At 41.0% G+C, this 20,822-nt stretch overlaps 1 protein-coding gene across 1 annotated transcript in view; it reads right to left on the bottom strand.

Annotated features, from left to right (window-relative positions):
• Positions 1 to 1,469: 1,469 nt before the first annotated feature.
• Positions 1,470 to 20,822, bottom strand: part of LOC137268903 (uncharacterized) — a 40,115-nt gene continuing 20,762 nt past the window's right edge. The window contains exons 2-7 of the mRNA XM_067803511.1: positions 10,551 to 10,823; positions 8,643 to 8,801; positions 7,610 to 7,879; positions 6,779 to 6,835; positions 6,444 to 6,525; positions 1,470 to 6,051 (exon numbers count right to left, since the gene is read on the bottom strand). Coding sequence (XP_067659612.1) covers positions 5,571 to 6,051; positions 6,444 to 6,525; positions 6,779 to 6,835; positions 7,610 to 7,879; positions 8,643 to 8,801; positions 10,551 to 10,823 — 1,322 coding nt within the window. The 3' untranslated portion in view covers positions 1,470 to 5,570. The remainder of the gene's footprint in view (positions 6,052 to 6,443; positions 6,526 to 6,778; positions 6,836 to 7,609; positions 7,880 to 8,642; positions 8,802 to 10,550; positions 10,824 to 20,822) is intronic.

Raw genomic sequence — 20,822 nt, 5'->3', positions numbered from 1 at the left:
GGTCCAGACTCCATTATATTTACAGACCGCCACCATATAGCTGGAATATTGCTGAGTGCGGCGTAAAACTAAACTCACTCGCATGAAAATGTATCATATCCAGGTTGGCAGTATAACATGGTAGGGCAGTTAGAGGCCCTGTGCAAACAACAAAGTGATTGTGCTGATGTCTCCTGTAATTAGTCTTGAACATCTGGGTAATACCAGCGTTGAGGGGCAGCTGACGTCTTGTTGTAGGTAGCAGAAAGTGTATTAAGATGGCACTTTATGATCAACTTCTCTGTTTCAACAACGGCGACGGTATAGGTTCGTACACCGTTATCATATGCTTGAAAACGGCATAAGAACTTATATCGACACGTCGCCATTTTTATAATAAAGATGTTGATCACCCATAAAGTTGAGCAATCACAAGGCAACTTGTAGAATTCCCTTCAAACAAATCAGGAAGTGTATTGGCACATGTGATTTCCTATCTAAGATTGCAGGTCTACTTAAATGAGTTTGGTCAATAAATCTGAGTCATGTCAGTTAACCAATTGAAGTACATGTATATACTGCCTGCAGTCTGTGTAATTGGCATTGTAACCAGAGGAGATGACCTTTGGATAAAAAAAGACAACATTGGCAAATGACATTCTAACCAGGGTATTATATTGGCAGGAAATCCGTTCTGACATAAGCGTGACATTATATCCAGGGTGGCATTACAACCAAGGTGCACTGTACATCAGTTAATGCTGTCTGCCAAAGTCGGGCTCAGGACATTACAGCCCCCCTTTACAAAGCTACCTTGAGGATGACCACCACTGACCACCACTGAAATAGAATGCAGTGCTCTTATTACTGAAAAATTCCTACAGTGGTGCTCTTACCTTAATGTCAACATTTTCTTGGGATTTCGTACTGATCATAGACTGTACCTTTGTGTATTGGCAATGCGCATCTCTCGGCAGGGAAATCTCTGTCATGACAGTAAGGCTCGCTATGTCATATATAAGTACATATGTTCACGCGAAGTTCCCGGGGTAGAATAGGCCTTCAGCAACCCATGCTTGCCATAAAAGGCGACTATGCTTGTCGTGAGAGGCCACTATCTGGATCGGATGGTCAGGCTCACTGAGGCTCACGGTGTACGAACCTATACCGTCGCCGTTGTTGAAACAGAGAAGTTGATCATAAAGTGCCATCTTAATACACTTTCTGCTACCTACAACAAGACGTCAGCTGCCCCTCAACGCTGGTATTACCCAGATGTTCAAGACTAACTGTCATCGGTTCCCAGTTGTGCAGATCGATGCTCATGTTGTTGGTCACTGGATTGTCTGGTCCAGACTCGATTATTTACGGACCGCCGTCATATTGCTGGAATATTGCTGAGTACGGCGTTAAACTAAACTCACTCACTTACATAAGTTCATTTTCTGGCATTTCGACAGACACGTTCCCAATAAGACAAAACAAGGTCGTTTCAAAGCGTTGAAAGTTTAATACAAAATCTTACTATCAATGATAAATTTGTATACCTTCGGACAACAGAAAAATGCTATGTACAATGACCTGGACTTGTTTCGCTCAATACTAAAGACAGTAGTTACATCTACACAGACAAAGCAGTGAGTAGTATCCACGGAATTAACTGAAGATATAAACGATGGTATATATAATGAAGAAGCGTGTATACTGAAATGTTGGTCAAGACTGACCGTGCACCAAGGATTGGTCAGATGCTGACATTATGCAGAAACCGGGAGAGAAACCTTTGAAACTGCCCGACTAGACCACAGTGGTCCTGTCTGTACTTCGCTGGTCCAAAATAACACTCAGAGACTTAATAATCTTAACTGTCAGTTCAATTTGTGCTGGCCAGATGGGCCACGGCAAAGTTAACATGTAGTGGTCCTGAATTTGTACTAGCCAGGGACCACAGGACCAGCGTAAATTTAGCACACTGGCATAATTAACACTTAAATGGCCAGTGGTAAAAATCACAGCTGAAGCTCAAAACGATCGCACAACTTTTATATTTCGCCGTACATGGCGAACACGACTCTCTTCCCACACAGGTTACTTAAGTACGACTCGAGTATACTCTGTTGGAAGAGAATGGTCGAACCCTGACAATGTATAATGATTCCGAATTGATTGTCAAATTAATGGGCGCAATTTATGAACATGCGCAACAGTGTGTATTCAAATTATCAGATGGTATTTCTTGATTTGTGCTTTATACTCGTGGCAAATTCGAATGCACCTGGGGGTCTTTCCTCGAAACGTTTATAGAGCTAAATATTCGTAAGTTCCCATTCAATAACATTACGAACGTTTTTATAAATTCTTGGCGCTATGAACGTTTCGAGAATGGGTACATTGCATCCCAAAAGTACATATAACAACCGGTCGTTATTCTACAGTTTAAAAACACATGCCATTAAATAGCATTAATCCGAACGCCTTACCTGGAAAACGTGTTATCTGAGGCATCCATAACATGAGATGTTGTGTTTTCGGATTTACCTGTCTGCATCCGTCACAAATATTACAGATGTCAACATCTTTATGACCTTTGCGCTTTTCAGCGAGTGCTTTGTAAACCTCTTGTTCAGAATGTACCTTGGACACAACTTGACATAATCACATGCACTTTGATAAAAATATATATATATTCATACATGTTCTGTACAATACGATGTCTTTTTACACATGTTACAATAAGATAACGAAGTCTAGTTTTAATTTCTCTATAAAAATTGCACATTTAGTACGGCTCATGCTAATAATATCTATTGCAGTAATACATATTTATGCTATAGCATGCCTACGAAGCAGTACTCTCAACATATTCTACATTATTGTATGAGGTTGTCAGTCATTTATTAGTTCACAATAACTAGAGGTTGGCAGTCACTTATTTTTTGACAATTACTAGTTTTCTGTTTTCTAGTTTTCTGAGATAAATGTTGTCCTCTAGGAAATTAATATTGTTTCATTTATCACAATCGCGTTAAAAATTGACATTATTTGGATTTGCTTTCAATTAAATATCAATTCATTTTATTATCGATACCTGCATAATTGTATCAAATGATGAGTTGCAGTCAAGTTACATAAATGTGGCCGCGTCGATTATGTCACACTAGCATATGTCAACACTCACACAGGTTACAATACCAACATGCATTTGTAAATATCGGGAAATCGTGTTTCCACGCAACATATCTCTCAGGACTGCACGGTACTACCTGTATACCGGTATATCGCAATACGCTTTTCAAACGATCCGTATTGCAATATTATTTCTGTGAACCGGTACATTGAGTAAAGGACAAATAAAGTTATTTTGTGATTAGTGTTATATTTGAATTTACATTTCATTCACAACAAATTTTCCTTTGTCATTCAACGACATAACGGCATACTTTAATACTATGAGTTGTATATATAGTAAAAAAAGAAAATGGAATCCCTGACTATGCAACTTAATTTTTTGGAGATTGCTGTTATCTTTTGAGATTGCTGTTATGAGAACCATAACATATATATGTTTAGGGCCTTATAATGTAAACAATAGGACATGTACAATTAGTAGTACTTACTGCCAAACACTTAAATTCCCGATATGTCGCAATGCATATCGCAATACGGGTGCCTGAATCGCATTATATTACAAAACAGTTCATTTGCCACAGCCTTAATATCTATCATACATAATACATTGACATGAGCAGTTTTAACTGACTAGACCCATATTGAATAAAATAAGACTAGATCTCATTTTAAAAGAGACGAAAAGTATTTGAAAGGTAAAGTAAAACTATTGTTTAACCTGGTGCTTATCCCGAGATAAACTGAGTCATATGTAGAACATAATGGAAATCGGCAGTTAAAACAAACAACACTAAAATACATTCTTCAACATGGAGATCTGTCATGCAACGATTCTTGGTACCCACTACATACATGCTAAAAACGATAACATATACAAAGTATTAGCTGTCCGAAAGAGATCCTGAATGTGTGGTTGTTAAGAAGCAGTGATAACATTGGACAGTGATAGCGTTTTGTCCAAGAGGACACCATCGACAGCTGCTGCGTTTTAACAGTTCTCAATGCCAGGTTATGCCCTTGTAAATTATGCCAGTTCATAATCTCACATGCCAATATCACATGACGATCAAGATTCCATCTGTGATATCACATGCCATCGACAGACACAATACATTTATACATAAAGACTCACTTCCGCTGCATCTAATACAAAAAAGTAGCACAGATTCAGAAACAGTAATATCTTTCCGAACAACTCATTTGACAATTACTCCCATTGCCATATATATTTTCTCAAACTAAATTATCAACATGCATATACATGATGTTCAAACACAATCTCATACTCCCTTGACTTACAGTGACTACACTTCAAACCCTGTTCTGTGTTATGTGTTATATATCTCGCAGGTACTGTTGTCTTCTCGTCTCAGGATGTCTCTCTGCTACTGACGTTCTGGCAGTTGGATTTCTTTGAAGGCAGTGTACTTGAAGAGCAAATGTTTCATCACTTCACACACATCTCTCGAAATTGACAGGATATACCCACGTCTACAAATCTCTGATTAAACTGTGTTCTGGTTATTTAATATGAGAACTAAGTGAATAATGTCTTTTAGTTCCAGTCTGGTTCCAGGACATAAATGGTAAATGTCTGTGTGGATCAACTGATGACGGACAACAGAACGAACATACACGTGAACACTCTCAAACATATTACAATGAGTGAATGGTTTGGGACTGTGGCGCCGCTTTAGTGCTTCGTTTAACGTTCCTAATGTCCACTTGAATGGAAATTTGACGGAACGACACTGAACAATCAATCATTTGAAGATCCGAAAAACATCCTTTGACTAGTTGCCCAACTTATAATTCGACACATGACCAAAATACCATACCACTTTAAAGTTTTTGTCTTGATGACATGACAAAAGGGATAGATCGGTTGGGCTTAGGGGTTTGAAACTGCCAACACCCTGCTGAATCTTAATCACACACACATCATAATAACATACGATTTGCGATCTTTCCTGTAGTTATTAAACATATTTATTCTGAGTGAGTTTGATGTGGCTGCGAGCAGCTCAGCAGAATTCGGTGGTGTGTTCGCTTGACAATGGAGAAAAGCCCATAGGTTACCAGTGTTTACCAAGCACACGTACTGTGTTAACCAACGGTCATACGGTCTTCTGGAACACGACTCAACGTTCAGCAGATCTGTGTACAACAAAGAACGACCACTCTGCCTTGCACTACTGTGTCCCCATACATTTGTTCAATGTTTTGTAAGTTGGTAGGTTACTTACACTGGACGACATTGGCACATGTGATTCATCTTATACATAAACAGTCAATCTGGCATCCTCCAACACCAGAGATACGTTTCTGGGAATTATGAAACAATTCGATGTTTTGGTTACGATGTTTTGAACACACTATAGTGGATGTCAAATAACTGCCCAGGTTTTTCTAACAAGTCTTAGCACAAATGCCTAGGTCGGCGTGTTTGAGACAGTGATGCCTCATGGCTCCTTGTTCTGCCTGGGGATGGAGCCCATCACTACATATCGCTCTTCCTCTTCAGGGGGTTTCTCGGAACAGCAGCATTCCTTCTCAGCTAGAGCTGCTTTTAAGTTCTGGAGGTTTTCTAGACTCTCGTAAAGGTTTTCCACGTGTTCCCCTTCGGAGCTCATTGCATCACAGCAGGGAAACGGCTTTGGAGGACAGTCATAGTCACTGACCTTCCTCGTACGTACCACATCGTACGCCCCCTCCATCCCCGACAACATGACGTTGGCCCCATATGTGGGGTTGCTGAGACTGAGAGAGGGGGGAATGTCGTACTGGTTCTTTGGAACATCATCATCCAGGAATTTCACTTCTGTTGCTCTTTCCCCGTCGTCTGAATCTTCGTGGCCTTCCGTAAGTGGTCGTGTTACTTCGCCGTAGTAAGGATTCTCGTACACAACTCGAGGCAGGTCCTCTTGGTCCGACTTCTTACGTCTGCGGACAGAAATAGTATGTATGAAGACTCTTTGAATATTTCAGTCAAATCACTTCAAGAAGAGCTGTGTGTCTCAGGAGTACTGGTTAATATTCGACTCACTGTCAGCCAGTTGTGGGAAGGAGGCCCGAAGTGGTACAGGCGACTTAATAGTTTGGTAAGACCCATGGGAATGGTGCTGAGACACATTGAAACTTGATCCGGAGGAACTAACCACATTAGGACCCACAATCACACATTACACCGCCTCAGACAATGGTGTCACCCAACCTGCCATATCACCATAGACGTGACATCAGTGAATGTCACAAATTATCATTCATCAGTTATTTAAAGTCTGACACATGTTGGTTTAAATGGTTTTGTTTTCACTTTCATATAGGCAACTCACCGTCTGACAAAGAAGAAAGCACCCAGACACACGCCTAGCAGCACTCCCAGCAAGACCGCCAAGATGAGCCCGATCATCGTACCTGTAATAGAACAAAAACACTTTCAGACTTGCTTCAACACACTAGCTCACAGGTAATACTTACAACACACTGAAACAGGAAACACCTTTAAGTTGAGCATATCCATGTTTTAATGTAGTAAATAATTCACTGAGCCTTAGTTCGACCAACGATCGCTTATACATGTCTCTAACGTAATGGCGTATTGGAGCATGGATACGCTTACTTCAACCAGTCGTGGAAATAGATGAGAGTTCATTTATGATGTTCTTACCTGTCGTCCAACTGGCTGGTTCAGTTGGTTCTATCTTCTTTACATCACTCAGTTGTCCTGTACCCAGAAATACAGTTTAATGTTATTTCAATATATTATTTCGTTCAAGGCCTTAGGTGCTGCACTCAGCTTTCACAGAAGGAGTGACTATTGAAGGACAAACAACTATTGGAATAGCGATAGTCTATTACAACATGCTATTGCGACCAACTATTGCAATACTATTGTAATAGAGTTTTGGTTTTTTCCCTTGAATTTTCTCATTTGAAGTCATTTCCCAATTGAATGTATAGTTTATATGTTATAAATAAGTTAAAGTGGTTTCAGTCTCTTCTAATATTTCAGAAGAAACTTGAAAGATTAAGTAAACGGATTAAGCATGAACTCAATGCAACTGCATCTCCGCACACATACATCCTTCATTGGACTTCATCGCATCACTCAGACAGCAAGGAAACTTTGTTATCAAAGCTTGTGCGACTGTGATAGACTTGTGTGAAGCAAGACTATGGCGGAATAAAAGATTATATATCTCTATATCTATATCCATATTATCTATCTCTCTCTCTCTCTCTCTCTCTCTCTCTATATATATATATATATATATATATATATATATAAATATATATATATATGTTTGTGTGTGTCTGTATGTATGTATGTATGTATGTATGTATGTATGTATGTATATAAAGAGAGAGAGAGAGTGAGAGATAGATAGATTAAAGGCAGACACGAAAAAACATGCTAAATTGTTTCCATGGAAACGAAAGTGTTTATGTTGAGGTTTGTCGAGATGATTGTCAAATAATGACCGTCGGGGAAACTGACCGATGACGTTGAACTGTGGCCCCTCCGTGGTGGAGGCTAGTGTAGACTCGGTGCTCTCAGCTGTGGTGGTTCTCAACTTGTTAGCTGACTGAAGGTTCTTATTTTTCTCAAGTGGTTTGATCACCACGTAGGTGATGGTTGAATTTGGAGGACTCTCTGTTGTTGGTTTCGGCGTTGTTTCTGGTGTTGTAGTCGTTGTTGTAGTCGTTGTTGTAGTTGTAGTCGTTGTGGTGGTCGTCGTTGTTGTACTAGTTGTGGTGGGTACCATCCCTTGAAAAATTGATAATCACGTTATTATTCTGAGCATAACCATGAATATTTAACCCAGAATCAGATATTCGTTCACAACTCGTTTAATATTCAAATTACTTAATCTAGTTATTCAGCCCGAGCAGCGACCGTCGATGACTTCTGCACATCTCCAGGCTGTGGTAAGGCTGTGTATGGTCGACGACCATATACCACTGTGGAATTACCAACATACAGAAGGTCAATTTATCGAAATTGTAAAATGTGTTCGTCTGTACGATTGACATGTGACGTAATACTGACTTGAATAAGGATAGCTGTCGAGATGATCGATACCAACCACCATATGAATATCTTTATCAAAATCATATCTAGAATATATAGAGGATATTATATTCTAGCTCTTAACATACCATTCGTGCCCATACATACACCGATGCCTAAATATCGGCATATCCCTCATTCTCGGGCAATACCGACATTTTAGCACTCGTGTCCTAAACATATCATGTAATGTGCACAAATATAATATTCTGTTCATTAACGAAGTCGATGACTTGAGGAACATAAACCTAAATTTTCTTTCTAACACGGGCTGGCTACCCGCCGTCGTCGCATGTAGAACGCAACGTCACAGAAAATCCATGACGTCATGGCATTATTCATGACGTAACGTTACCATGACAAAGTGATATTATGCCATAGGGCATCATATGAAAAATATGAACCCAGATATGTTCGCCCTCGTAGGTAATAAAATGTGAAACTCCAGGTGACTACTCACTATACTCGCAGACGTAGCTGTAGTGGAAGGCGAGACCATCACACTTGTAGTCGTGCCACCTGCCGCCGTCGTCTAGTCGGATTTGTGCACAGTCCTCCATACACAAGATATGGCAGCTGGGTTGACCAGGCGCCCAGTAGGCGAAGCCCACACGCTCACCTACAATTACACACACTCTTCATCCCTGATTCAACACAGTTTCAACAGAACAGATAACTCCATACAAGTTGGCCCCGTAAAGATCCAGGTTGGAATTGGTGATGCTTGTCCTAACAGTTGACTAACGGAATCGGAATTATTAGGGAACCAGGCTGGTTGAAATGTATCCGCTGGAATACGTAAACTACATTCACTCACTCATACAATCTCTGAAAGTACACAGATTCAACAGAACCAATAACTCTATATATACTGAAAAGGAGTTCCATCAGAATCTGCAATTGTTTCATTTTGGGGTTATTTATGACAGAAAGGTGCGGTTGGAAGGGAACGAGCGTGGTTTTGGAACATAAGGGCAGATAACCTATCGTTCGTCGTAGTGTTTGTTGTATGTTGCCTGTCACTTATAATGTTGCACTGAAGCATGATTATATACATTAATGAGAAAACTAACTCCTACATTAATTATGCACACCATTCTGATACTGTCAGTGAAACCTTAAACTAAATATCATATTAGTATGAAATGGTACTGGTTTGTTGTTTTAGTTGGTTGGTGGTTACCGCCGCACTCAACGATACTCCAGTTGTATGGTGGCTGTCTGTAAATAATCAAGTCTGGACCAGACAACCCGGTGATCAACACCATGAGCATCGATGTACGTAACTGGGATACGATGATATGTGTCAACCACGTCAGCGAGAATGCCAACCATAATCTTGTTAGTTGTCCTTTACTATAAGCATGGTTTGCTGAAGATCAATTCTAAATGAGTAGTTTAAGAAATGTCACTGTGTTTATCAAGTGATGTAATTCTGAAAGCTTGCAGAAAATGCCTGTTACTCATCAGGCAGACGGTTGGACTGTACATATGTTGCTCCCAACAGACTATTAGACTTGTCCCCAAAGAGCTACAGACTGTTGCAAGTGTTATCCAAGACCCCGGATTCAAATCAGCATCGCACGTTATGTGCTTCAGAAAGTGCTTGCGACGTGATAAAACGACAAGGGCAACACGATTCACTTCCTATAACACTTACCATCAAACACGAGCATGTATATTTTAGATCAAGCAACAACACGTTTCTCTAAGAGCTGGAAACCAGACCTGCAACGATTTTTATCGGTCAGTGCGCTTAGCAATGGCGGCCCCAAATCCCCACCCTCGCGATGATCCAAACCGATAAGGACAACGGAAGTTGCATTAGAGTACAAGCATTTTAGGGCAAACGTTTTAGCAAGTGAATTGTGTTGATGTTTAAGTGGCATTACGATTCATGAACATTGTGGAAGCTAAGTAACAGGGGATGTTCCCATTTTGAGAATCTGATAGGAAAACACTCTGGATCTGCGAAAACGACATAGAGAACTTACAGAGAGTCGAGTACAGAGAGCACCCTAAAGATAATGTCCCTGATTATGTGCAGGATGATGCAGAGCGAGTGAATATTGCTAAATGCCGCATCAGCAACTCACAGCAGGACTGATTAAATGCTTCCTGAAGTTACAAACTGACCGTATCTTTACGAGCGCTAATACATGACTGTAAGCTGCATGTTGCGCATGATATGTCGGATGTGACACTACCTAAAACACCCTATACACCTTGATATTTCAGAGGTCTATGTTACGTCCTGGTATGCTTGATGTCTGATTATGTTGGTGTATTCATATACTAGTATGTCATTATGTAATGACCGTTATGATGGAAGACTTTACGAGCGCTTCAAAGATATCTGATCACTTACCTGTGATCCATTCCCATCGCATCTCTCTTGTCAGGTCATTGGCGCCAATCCAGACGCCATTTGTCCTCCAACGGAGGTCTCTCAGTGACCTCATAATGAACTGCTGGGTGTTCATGTCCTTGATGACCACCAGGTGTCCGCCCCGCTGCTTGCAGTCTCTGTTTGCGGCTCCCCAGTACTTCTCATACCTCACAAACTGGTAGCACTTCTCGCCAAAGCTTTTGAGGTAGGGGTTCCTGGACAGGTTTGGGGGACATCTGGACAGATCGTATGCTGTAACGAGACAAAATGCTTTTTACCCAAACGTCCAGAACATACAGGGTACAGGACCGAAACGAAAAACAGGACACATTCGTAATTATTAGACACTAGAAACTTCCTTCAACTCGAATGTTGCTTCATGTAATTTTGGAACAGTAGCATAGTCTTGTGGTTAGCTGGTTACGCCAAAGAACATGATTTGATTTTGTCTGATGGGTACGATGTCTGAAGATCCTTTCCAGTACCCCCTGCGTAACACTGCTGGGTTTTTTTTTTATATTATGTATATGTATGTACCAACTATTCGTTTAGGGTACTGAGGGGATCAGGTGGCCAGGCTCGTGGACTTAGTTAACACGTGTTATCGGTTCCCAACAGCGCAGATAGATGCTCATGTTGTTGACCACTGCATCGTCTAGTCCAGATTCGATTATTTACAGACCGCCGCCATATAGCTGAAATACTGCTGAGTGAGGACGAAACATTACAGCCCCTCACTTAAGGTACCGAGTGCATTATTGGATTTTCATAGAACTTACAACATTCAGTACACATCTTCACACGCATTTCAGAATAAAAGGAATGTCATTAGGTCAGGGATATGTCTAACTCTGCCACAAACCACTGCCCCTCCTCCTTTTAGATCCCTCAATTACGTACGTGTTTGTGTACACACAATCAAGATTGGGACCATGAACAATTCTGGGATATTTATATGAAAGTGCGTTACTTCAGAAAATATCCTAACAAATGTTCATCCCTTTTTCAGATAATTGATAAACATCATAACCCAATTATTTTTATAATTGACGCTGTGTTGTTATCCAACCTCTATAGATCACTAAATAAATGGCGGGAAGGTTGTATGGATACACATCTTCTGATAGGAGCGACGTTCCGGTCTAACTACTAACAGTGGTGTTCCGGCTAATTGAAATAATCGCAGATTGGTCGCAGTGACCAAATGAGTGAGTGAGTTTAGTTTTACGCCACACCCCTCAATATCCCAGCTATATGTGGGCAAGTCAGGACCAGTTAATCAAGTGATCAACAACATGAGCATCGATCTGCGCAAATGGGAGCCAATGACATGTATCTACCAACTGAGCGAGCCTGACCACCCGATCCAGTTAATCGATTCTTACGACAGGCATAGTCGTCTTTTAGGGCAAGCATGGGTTGCTGAAGGCCTATTCTATCACGGGAACTTCACGGGTCGGCAGAGACCATACGACCAAATAATCGATCACATTTTCTCATAATCGAACAGAAACGATTTTTGAAATACTGTTTTAGTTTCTGAAACATTTGACGATGGAACATATGTTGGGCTTTGGACCAGGACCAGGGCCTGAAAAAGTGCTTATTTCTTAGAAAACTCACTTCGGTAACTGAAAAGTCACGGGCGTTTATGGTCATGATATAATAATCATCACTTTAAAGTATGAGTTTGCATCATGTTATTTTTATATGCAATAACACCCTGGATAGGAAAATCTGAAAATGAAGCTAACCACTTTTTCAGTGATTGTTCGTTGGTGATGAAGCAATCATCAATTGTGACATTTCGACCAATTTCCAACACTAGTTACTAACACGATTACTGAGCAAGTGACGACAACACATTTTCCGTGTTCTCGAGACTTAAGCGGTAACCAGACATAAACATCACACCAGATTATGCAATCATAGACACGCGTCCAGATGACAGTGACGGAAGAAATTTCTAATGTAGTCATCTACTCTGAGGTCCAACTGTACTGACGGCAGTTACCCATGCTAATGCCCACAGTACGTTGACAGAACGTGACTATCACTGAACGCATGTCCACGGCGCTGGAAGGTAACAACTACGATGTGACGTGTTTATGCAGTGTGATATTTGTTCTAGAAAAACACATTTAGTGCACTTAGCAGTTGTATAAGCTAAGTTAATAACCAGTTTCCTCAATTGACAGCTGACCTTTCCCTCCGAGCCATGTTGGCCTTTTGAAAAAGGAGGAGGAAGACTGAAAGCGCCATACTGTTCCTGTTACATACGTATATGACAACTAGCACGCAAGTCCAGTTTTAACATACTGTATACAGTGTGCATAAAGCACCAGCCTTGTGTATGCTATAATACTTTCCACGGACATTCATTCCCATATTTCAGTCGTGACGGATATTTCTTGCAGCATTTGTTAATCTTATTGATTCCACATATACCCAAACATTGTTAAATTTAAGAAAGTATGCATTCTTAGTCTCTAAGCTGTACCCATCAGTGGGTACATCAATAATGTTATTATCATTGTGTACTACCATATGTGGAATTTATTTATTATTAATATATTGATGTTTACCAAAATGTGTATATATGTTGTTGATGTACGTCCTTTGGGACCGTTGCCTTTAACTTGAATGAATAAACAAACGAACACTCTTTCCCAATTTCTCAGATTTTCAAAACGAGTAAAATTTATGTCTTTTAGCGGCGTTTAGAAGTTGTCATATATGACCAAGATCTTTTATGGTTAAATCTTCTTTTAATTCTTTGTCAGTCCGGCTGATGAAGGGGTCTGAAATTACCACAAAATGTTGTGTGTCAAAGAATTAAATGAAGATTTATCCATAAAATATCTCGGTGAGTAAAATTTATGTTCAGCACAGCAAATCGTATGTTCAGCACAGCAAATGAGAAACAAGACCTTACCGGTAAGACCTTCTGTTCCGATGGAGGAAACGTGTGGGGAAAAAAGCAGCAAATGGTTTCTAAGATTTAACCTACATTTACATCATTTAGATTCAGGCCATTTATCAGCATCTTGATGCATTACGTGTCAATAGATAAGGAGCCTGAGAGTTATATTACATTCAATCTGCCTTCAGGCAAATGTGGTGGCATTGAAACAGTGGTAATGTCTGATTTGGGTATTACTACGAATTTCAATCTGATATCTCAAACTGAACACGGTAGGTACAGACATTTTCTCATCCTTTCCGTACCACAAAATGTGATTGCATTGATATCCTCTAAAACTGAGTTATGTTTCAGTAACAGTTTGACAACTGCTTGACGCTGACAGTACTCATCGGATTTGTCGACATCGTGTATTCTGCAGAATGATGTTTGGGGATTTATCAACCGCTAAGGCGAATCCCTCCCTGTCATGTCCTGAGACAATGCGGCGACCGACAGCAGACGAAGCATCACTAAGCTAATACTATGGAGAGGATTATAGCATATTTGTGCATGGACTTGAAAATGAATGTTATGACTTCTCCCCGAGAAACAAATAGGAAGCGAAGTTCCATGCTCTGGAGCCAAATTCCTGTCTAGGTTTAGACGTTCTAATAAGTAACATTTGTAAACTTTAGGAAAGTATTCGCGATGTTTGTATGCTCTATGATTCATACACGTCGTAAATGTATGATGGACAGAAACAAAGTAGTCACCGAAAGACTTCAACCCTTTCGATTTCGTTTCAGGCGGCAACAGTCGCCTTGAAAGTCCTAAACAACCGAACGGGTCAGATAACCGTAATTTTCTGAATACATAATTTTGATAGTAACAGATAAATCCTTTTAAATTGAATAGGAGCCCCAGTGAGTTGGAGGATATCTAAACTGGTTTCACTCAGGGCTTCAGCATTGCATGGGGGGCAGTAGTAAAAATTATGTGGTTCAGAGACTGTGAGACAGACTAATTATATTTGTACTGTCAATTTAACCACCGTACATTAGCAGTCACCGATTCATCGTAAGAACTGACAGCAGTAGTTCTTCTAACAGTCAAGACTCTGTGGTATCTTAATCCGCCTTTGATAATGTATTGTCACGTACACGCTTCACCTGCCAACGTTCATATTGCGTCACTATGCACTACGTGACTTGTAGGAAGGGCACAGGAGCCAAGAGCAACCCCCAAGTCCCAAGTTTAACCCGCCCGTATAACATAATGCATAACAAAAGAGGGATGTGTCGTATTGCAAGAGTTATGCAGCCTGAAGGATGGCGTGGGTCACTATGTGCTCAGATGCTCGTAAATTCGACCTTATTTTAGTTTCTTTTCAAATCATGAGAGCGTGTTTAAGTTCTCATGAATGGTCCGCGAATCGGCTGGATACTGTGAGTCATTGATGAAAGATCTTAAACGGGTTTCTTTTTCCTATGACGAGCCTGGAAAGGAACACGATTTTGAAATGACACGGGGGCTACATGCGTAGTGACATATTTTCACTTCCTCAATAGAAACCCCGGAAACCTAATTAGCCATTTGAGTTACTCAACTCATATACTATTGGCAACGCAGCTGTTTAAGGACGGTATTTGGATAAAAACAATATCAGTCAGCATGAAAACACAATATTTCGTCAAGTGACATTATGTAAACCTAAATATTTCACACGTAGGGCTGTTTGGATCTATTTGTTAGTAGCACTGTAATATTGCATCAAGAGTTGCATACCCTTGACACGCCAGGATCCCATGATCGTGGGTTCGAATCCCGGTTGGTCCAAACTATGATTTTTGGTTTGTCGGAACCATACCCATGTAGTACGGGGTATCATCAGATCGGTGAACGGATAAGCAAAATAACTGTAAATCCTTCCTCACATAACTTCCGGTTCACTGCGGGCCCTCTGGCGACACAGGCACAGTGAAGCAGACGACGTTTTGCCAACTTTTAGTCGTACGGTTTTAATTAACCACACGGGTTTTTTTTTCAAGAATGAATTTGATGTGCCGCGTAAGACTAACCGCGGTTTTTTGTTTTGTTTTGTTTTGTTGAGATGTGATGACTTTATTTAAAGCGTATAAAAAACAAACATTTATTCATTCTTTAAGACATCAATTACTCTGGGCGTTAATTCCTCCCATGTGAAGCTGTGTCACGACGTGGTTTCAATCCAGTAAGCACTTTTCAAAGCAGCCTTTCCTCCAACTCCAAGGACGAGTCACGTTTCAGTATTCTTTATACATGTTGGTACATTGGCGTGGAGCAGGTGCATCTGCAGAGCTATTTTATTCCTGAATGTGTGTGTAGATGACTAGCTGACTGTTGACAAGTATACGGCATGTCCTTGTCGTGACCCAGCCCACGCTCGCGGTGATGTCTAATGTAGTTACCGACTGCACCGCAAGTGAGCTAAGTCCTAATACCAGCGACAAACCAATCGTGATGTAGGAAGTGGATCTGTTTATTGATTTAACCATACAAGCTGACGTTTCATACATTTTATTATTAAGACATGTTTTTCTTTCAGAGACCTAAAATACTACAAGGACCAACTCAATCAATTTGGCACATACGTTGTACAGCTTTACAAATCTTGACACAAGTCACTGACATTCAGTGATGAAACCTTCAGAGCGCCTCTTGCAAAAAACGTTTAAGTGAATAATCAAACGCGACAGGAACGTATAGCGCCATGAGACTCAGATCATGAAAATGCAATGAACCACGTTAGTTTCTGGGAATCGTACTTAACAATAGGATACAATTGTGCTCACCACAATAAAATTGTTTATGTGAGTTCCATCTTGACCCATCTTTTATTCGGTGACATCGTATTTATACAAACCTTGAAAATCCGGGTTAATTAGTCTTCAGTGAGTGAGTTTTTGGTTTTACTTCGCTTTTAGCAATAGTCCAGCAACATCACGTCGGCGGACACCTGACATGGACTTCACACATTTGGCGTCTTTGGCGTGACGAGCGAACACTTTAACCAATTGGTTACCCCAACGCCCCTGATCTTCAGTAGCCCATGCTTCTGGTAAGAGGCGCCTAATGGGATCGGGTAGTCAGGATCGGTGACTTCACTGAGACATGCAAAAAATGGTGCTCATGATGTCCATCACTGAACTATTTGGTCGAGACTCGATTATACACAGACCGCACACTTGTATTATTGTGAGAGCGGCGTTAAACAAACATATGTAAGCGCTGGAGTTTTTATATCGCCTTTTCAAGGGATGTAACTCACCACAGATATACAAAAAGAATATCAGTGTCAACCTCTGCCTTTTTGCGTTACTTTGATCTGCCAATAGATATATGTTAGCCTGGGGATTAGAAACAAATGAAAGTGAAATATCCATGAAAAACGAGAAAATGGAGGAAACTGACGTTGGTAGCAAGCTTTGTCTATAGGGTGAGTGCACTACGGATGCTCCGTCTACTGGACGTACATGCGGGTTGCCGTCTGTGCAGATGTTGATGCCATCAGCAGCCTTGTCTGTTGAGTGGTTGCACTACGAGTGCTCCGTCTACAGGACGTACATGCGGGTTGCCGTCTGTGCAGATGTTGATGCCATCAGCGGCCTCGTCTGTTGAGTGGTTGCACTACGAGTGCTCCGTACAGGGCGTATGTGGGAGCTGACATGTCAGTATGACATCGGCTTGGCACAAATAAAATCTTAGCTTTCCGTCCTTTATTACCACAATATTTACAACTTTTGATTAAAACGGAAACGCACCTCTTTAGATCTATCTCTGGGGAAGGACGCAAGTATATCAACACGTTAGTGGTTGTGTCCTTTAGAAAATAACATCAAACAAATTGTGATATATTTCTTCATTCATTTTGGTGCCATAACATTGCAACGTCAAGCTGATATTTGGAACAATCTTTGGTCAGAAGCAACAGCATCACAATGAAATAAACAGAATAGGTCACATGAGCTGGAAGAGGAGCGGTGGAAATAGATTCCTCGTGGCCACGAACCGGCGACCATCTGTTTTCGATTCCGTTAGGGTAGCCTGTGCCTGTTGTTTACAACTTGCATAATTCTGCCTTGAAATTCTTCACTGCCAGACTATTGTTTGACACGTGTAAAAACAGACGACTTTCACCAGTGTGTCTGTGGTAAATGTCGGGGAAAATAATGATAAAGTTCGTCTTTCCTCCACGTTTCGCTCAAGTTTCAGAAGCGCGACAACTGAATCTGCTCCTTGGGGACGATAGGCGTCACACCCTGCTCATGTAACGACATGATAACCAAGAAAACAAGATCTTTTTACCCATGAAACATTTCGTGCTTTGATGACTTATTTAGTCTAAAATAGAACTGTTTCTCAGCTTTCTCCTAATGTGTGTTAGTCGTGGCAGAGGGTTCCAGCCTCTCACTCAGAACATATAGTGTCACACAATCATACTTAAATACCCCGTCCCGTATTCTGAGAAGCATAGGGTTCATACATACCCTTCGTTTAAATATTATACATGGATTTCCATCCAGAAGATACACTCTTCACAATACCTTACCGGTGAAGATCTTGGTTAGAATAAATCTTCAGTAACCCATGCTTGTCATAAGAGGCGACTAATGGTGGTCAGTGTTCATGATGTTGATCACTAGCTGGTGCGAACTCGATTATTTACAGACGCCATGCAGCTGGAATATTGCTGAGAGCGGCGTAGAACTACACTCACTATAACATATGTGTGTTGACACTTGAGAATAGCCTCACGCAGCTGTGAATCTAAACGCGCGAAACGAACTCTCAACTTCCGTCCTGAGTGGCAAGGATTTCGATGAGGAATGTTTCATAAACTTTGCGCTATTTCCGTCCTTCTAGGAAAATACACAGCATCGTCATCATGTACCTTTCACGTTTTCCTGTGTTTAGCAGCACTTAAGCGGTTGGCATTTTATAACAGAGGATGTTTCTCTTCATCAACGTTTCAAAATCCCTTTGAGGTAAATGCAAGTCGAAATGAAGACACTGCACAATGACACCACAAAACATAATGACATGAAGCACTGTGAATTAACATAGTTCTGTTGTATACACAGTGATAACCCCATGTGATAATTATCCCACCCTTCACAAGGATAGTTATGTTTTCAAGATACACAAAAATAATTTATAATATGTCAAGTGCATATCGATATAGAATGATATGCCTTTCCTAATGTGGTGTCTTTCCAAATAGAATTTGTAATCCGGTATCCCCAGTTATTATACTAACAAGGCAAAATTCACATTTCTTTCAATTGGAAATCCCAATATATTTGTATGTTTGAAACGAGCTAGGAAAAAAAATTACCAGGCGCCGGTTCACTTCAAAAGGTTTACCAAATGTAATTTGATTAAATGTATAAAGCCTTTTTCTGTGAAAGGACAGACAAGAACCACTGAATCAGCCCTTTCATCATAAAAGAAGAGTTTGTCAAAACAAGAAGTGTATCTTATGACATGTTTCTGAAGTGCGATGCCGGTGAAATTTAACTGTATCATTTCGTCTAAACTTCTGCTGGCGTTGGGTCTCCCACGCTTGAATATAATGGGGCTCTTGTTTAATGCCAGGAACAGCATGGGTTGTTCTAAGTTTGGCACGTATTAAGCTTTCATACAATTTATGAACGTTTACAGCCGCTGAAACGCTTGGAATAGGACACAAATAGTTGCAGGAAAATGTTACATCCTGACAAATGATGTCCTATTTTTTGTAAAATGAAACTGGCAAGCTGTGATCAACGTGGTATCACGATCTCAGCTCAGTGATCGTAAGAAGGCAGGGGTGATCGTGAAAAGACAGTGGTGATCGTAACACGACAGTGATGAACTTAAACTGAGTTGGGGTTTTCGCCGCTTTTAACAATATTCGAGCAATATCTTGGCGGGGGAACCATAAATGGGTTTCACACATTGTACCCATATGGGAAATCGAACCCGGGTCTTCGTCGCGACGGATGAACGCTTTATCCAGTAGGCTCTCCCGCCCTGGTCCAGGCTCAAGTAAGGGAGTGAGTGCGTTCGGTTTGACGCCACCTCTGACAGTATTCCAGTAACGTAGTATGGGAAGAAAACCCGACGTCATGCAGGTCTCAGACATTTTAACAGGTTTAACAAGAAAGTTTAATAACGTCCACGAACATGGGAACAGTCTGACAAAAGTAGAAATATATCCGACACGCCTCGGGTTTCGAACACTCATAATATGTAATACTTGGGGTCGACACATAGCGACACATAGGCACCCCAAACTCACAAGGACGTATTTGGTTGTGATACTGCATAGAGTTATGTGCTCATGAAACCTAATGAGCCAAGTTGTCTTTGCGGTGTGAGGGTCTGTGGCGTTTTAATTACTACAAAATATAAGTTATTAAGCGGTAGTGATACTTGTATATAACACACTTAAATGGAGAAAGGTAGTGCCACTGAGAATAATTCTTTGAACCGGGTTCCAGTGGTATATAACTCCCGAACAACATAAACCAAAGCTGTCGTAATCTGTTCACCACGTCCTTCTCGAGCTACGTCTGTAACGAGCTGATTCATGTCGACATGGGGAAGTCGGTTGTTCGGGCGAGCGATATCCACATACATTAAGAATACACTCATATTCAGAGTTAAACTTAATACGTAGATTCTGATTATGTAAGTGCAGTTGTTTCGAAGCATCACGCGGACATTGTCATCTTGTTACGATTCAACGTGTGACTACAGTATGAGTTTCCAGTGAAACTCTTAGTCAGCGGGAAGTTGAAAACAACAGAAGTTCGTGTTTCCCAGGAACAGTACAATACACGTAGGAACTGCCGAGGGTATCGCTTTTATGACGAATCGAGTTCGATTTATATATTTTGGCCCGGTTATGGAAACACAGGTCGGGGCCACTAACAGCCAGTGGGTCTGGATGTGTTGTTCTGGTGCTGGAGAGGGGCGATGTCGGGCGAGTACGGCTGTACGTATCACACCAACCACACGGCTGTACGTATCACACCAACCACACGTCTGTACGTACACGGACAGTAGAACCGGGCTGGAGATAGCTACGTGGTGAAAGTGCTTCACGTCACGCCGAAGACCTGGGTTCGATTCCACACATGGGTACAATGTGTGAATTCCATTTCTGATGCCCCCCGCCGTGATATTGCTGGGATATTGCTCAGAGCGGCTTAAAACCATGCTCACTAACTCATTCAGTCACCAGCATAACAGAACGACACCATTGCTAAAAGCAGAGTAAAATTTAACTCACAACTGAACGTTTTCTACGGCGCCTTCAATAA

This window comes from Haliotis asinina, chromosome 16 (assembly GCF_037392515.1).
Source record: "Haliotis asinina isolate JCU_RB_2024 chromosome 16, JCU_Hal_asi_v2, whole genome shotgun sequence".
Taxonomy (NCBI): Eukaryota; Metazoa; Mollusca; class Gastropoda; order Lepetellida; family Haliotidae; genus Haliotis; species Haliotis asinina.
Note: the sequence above shows the minus strand (reverse complement) of the source record. Positions and strands in the feature narration are given on the sequence as shown.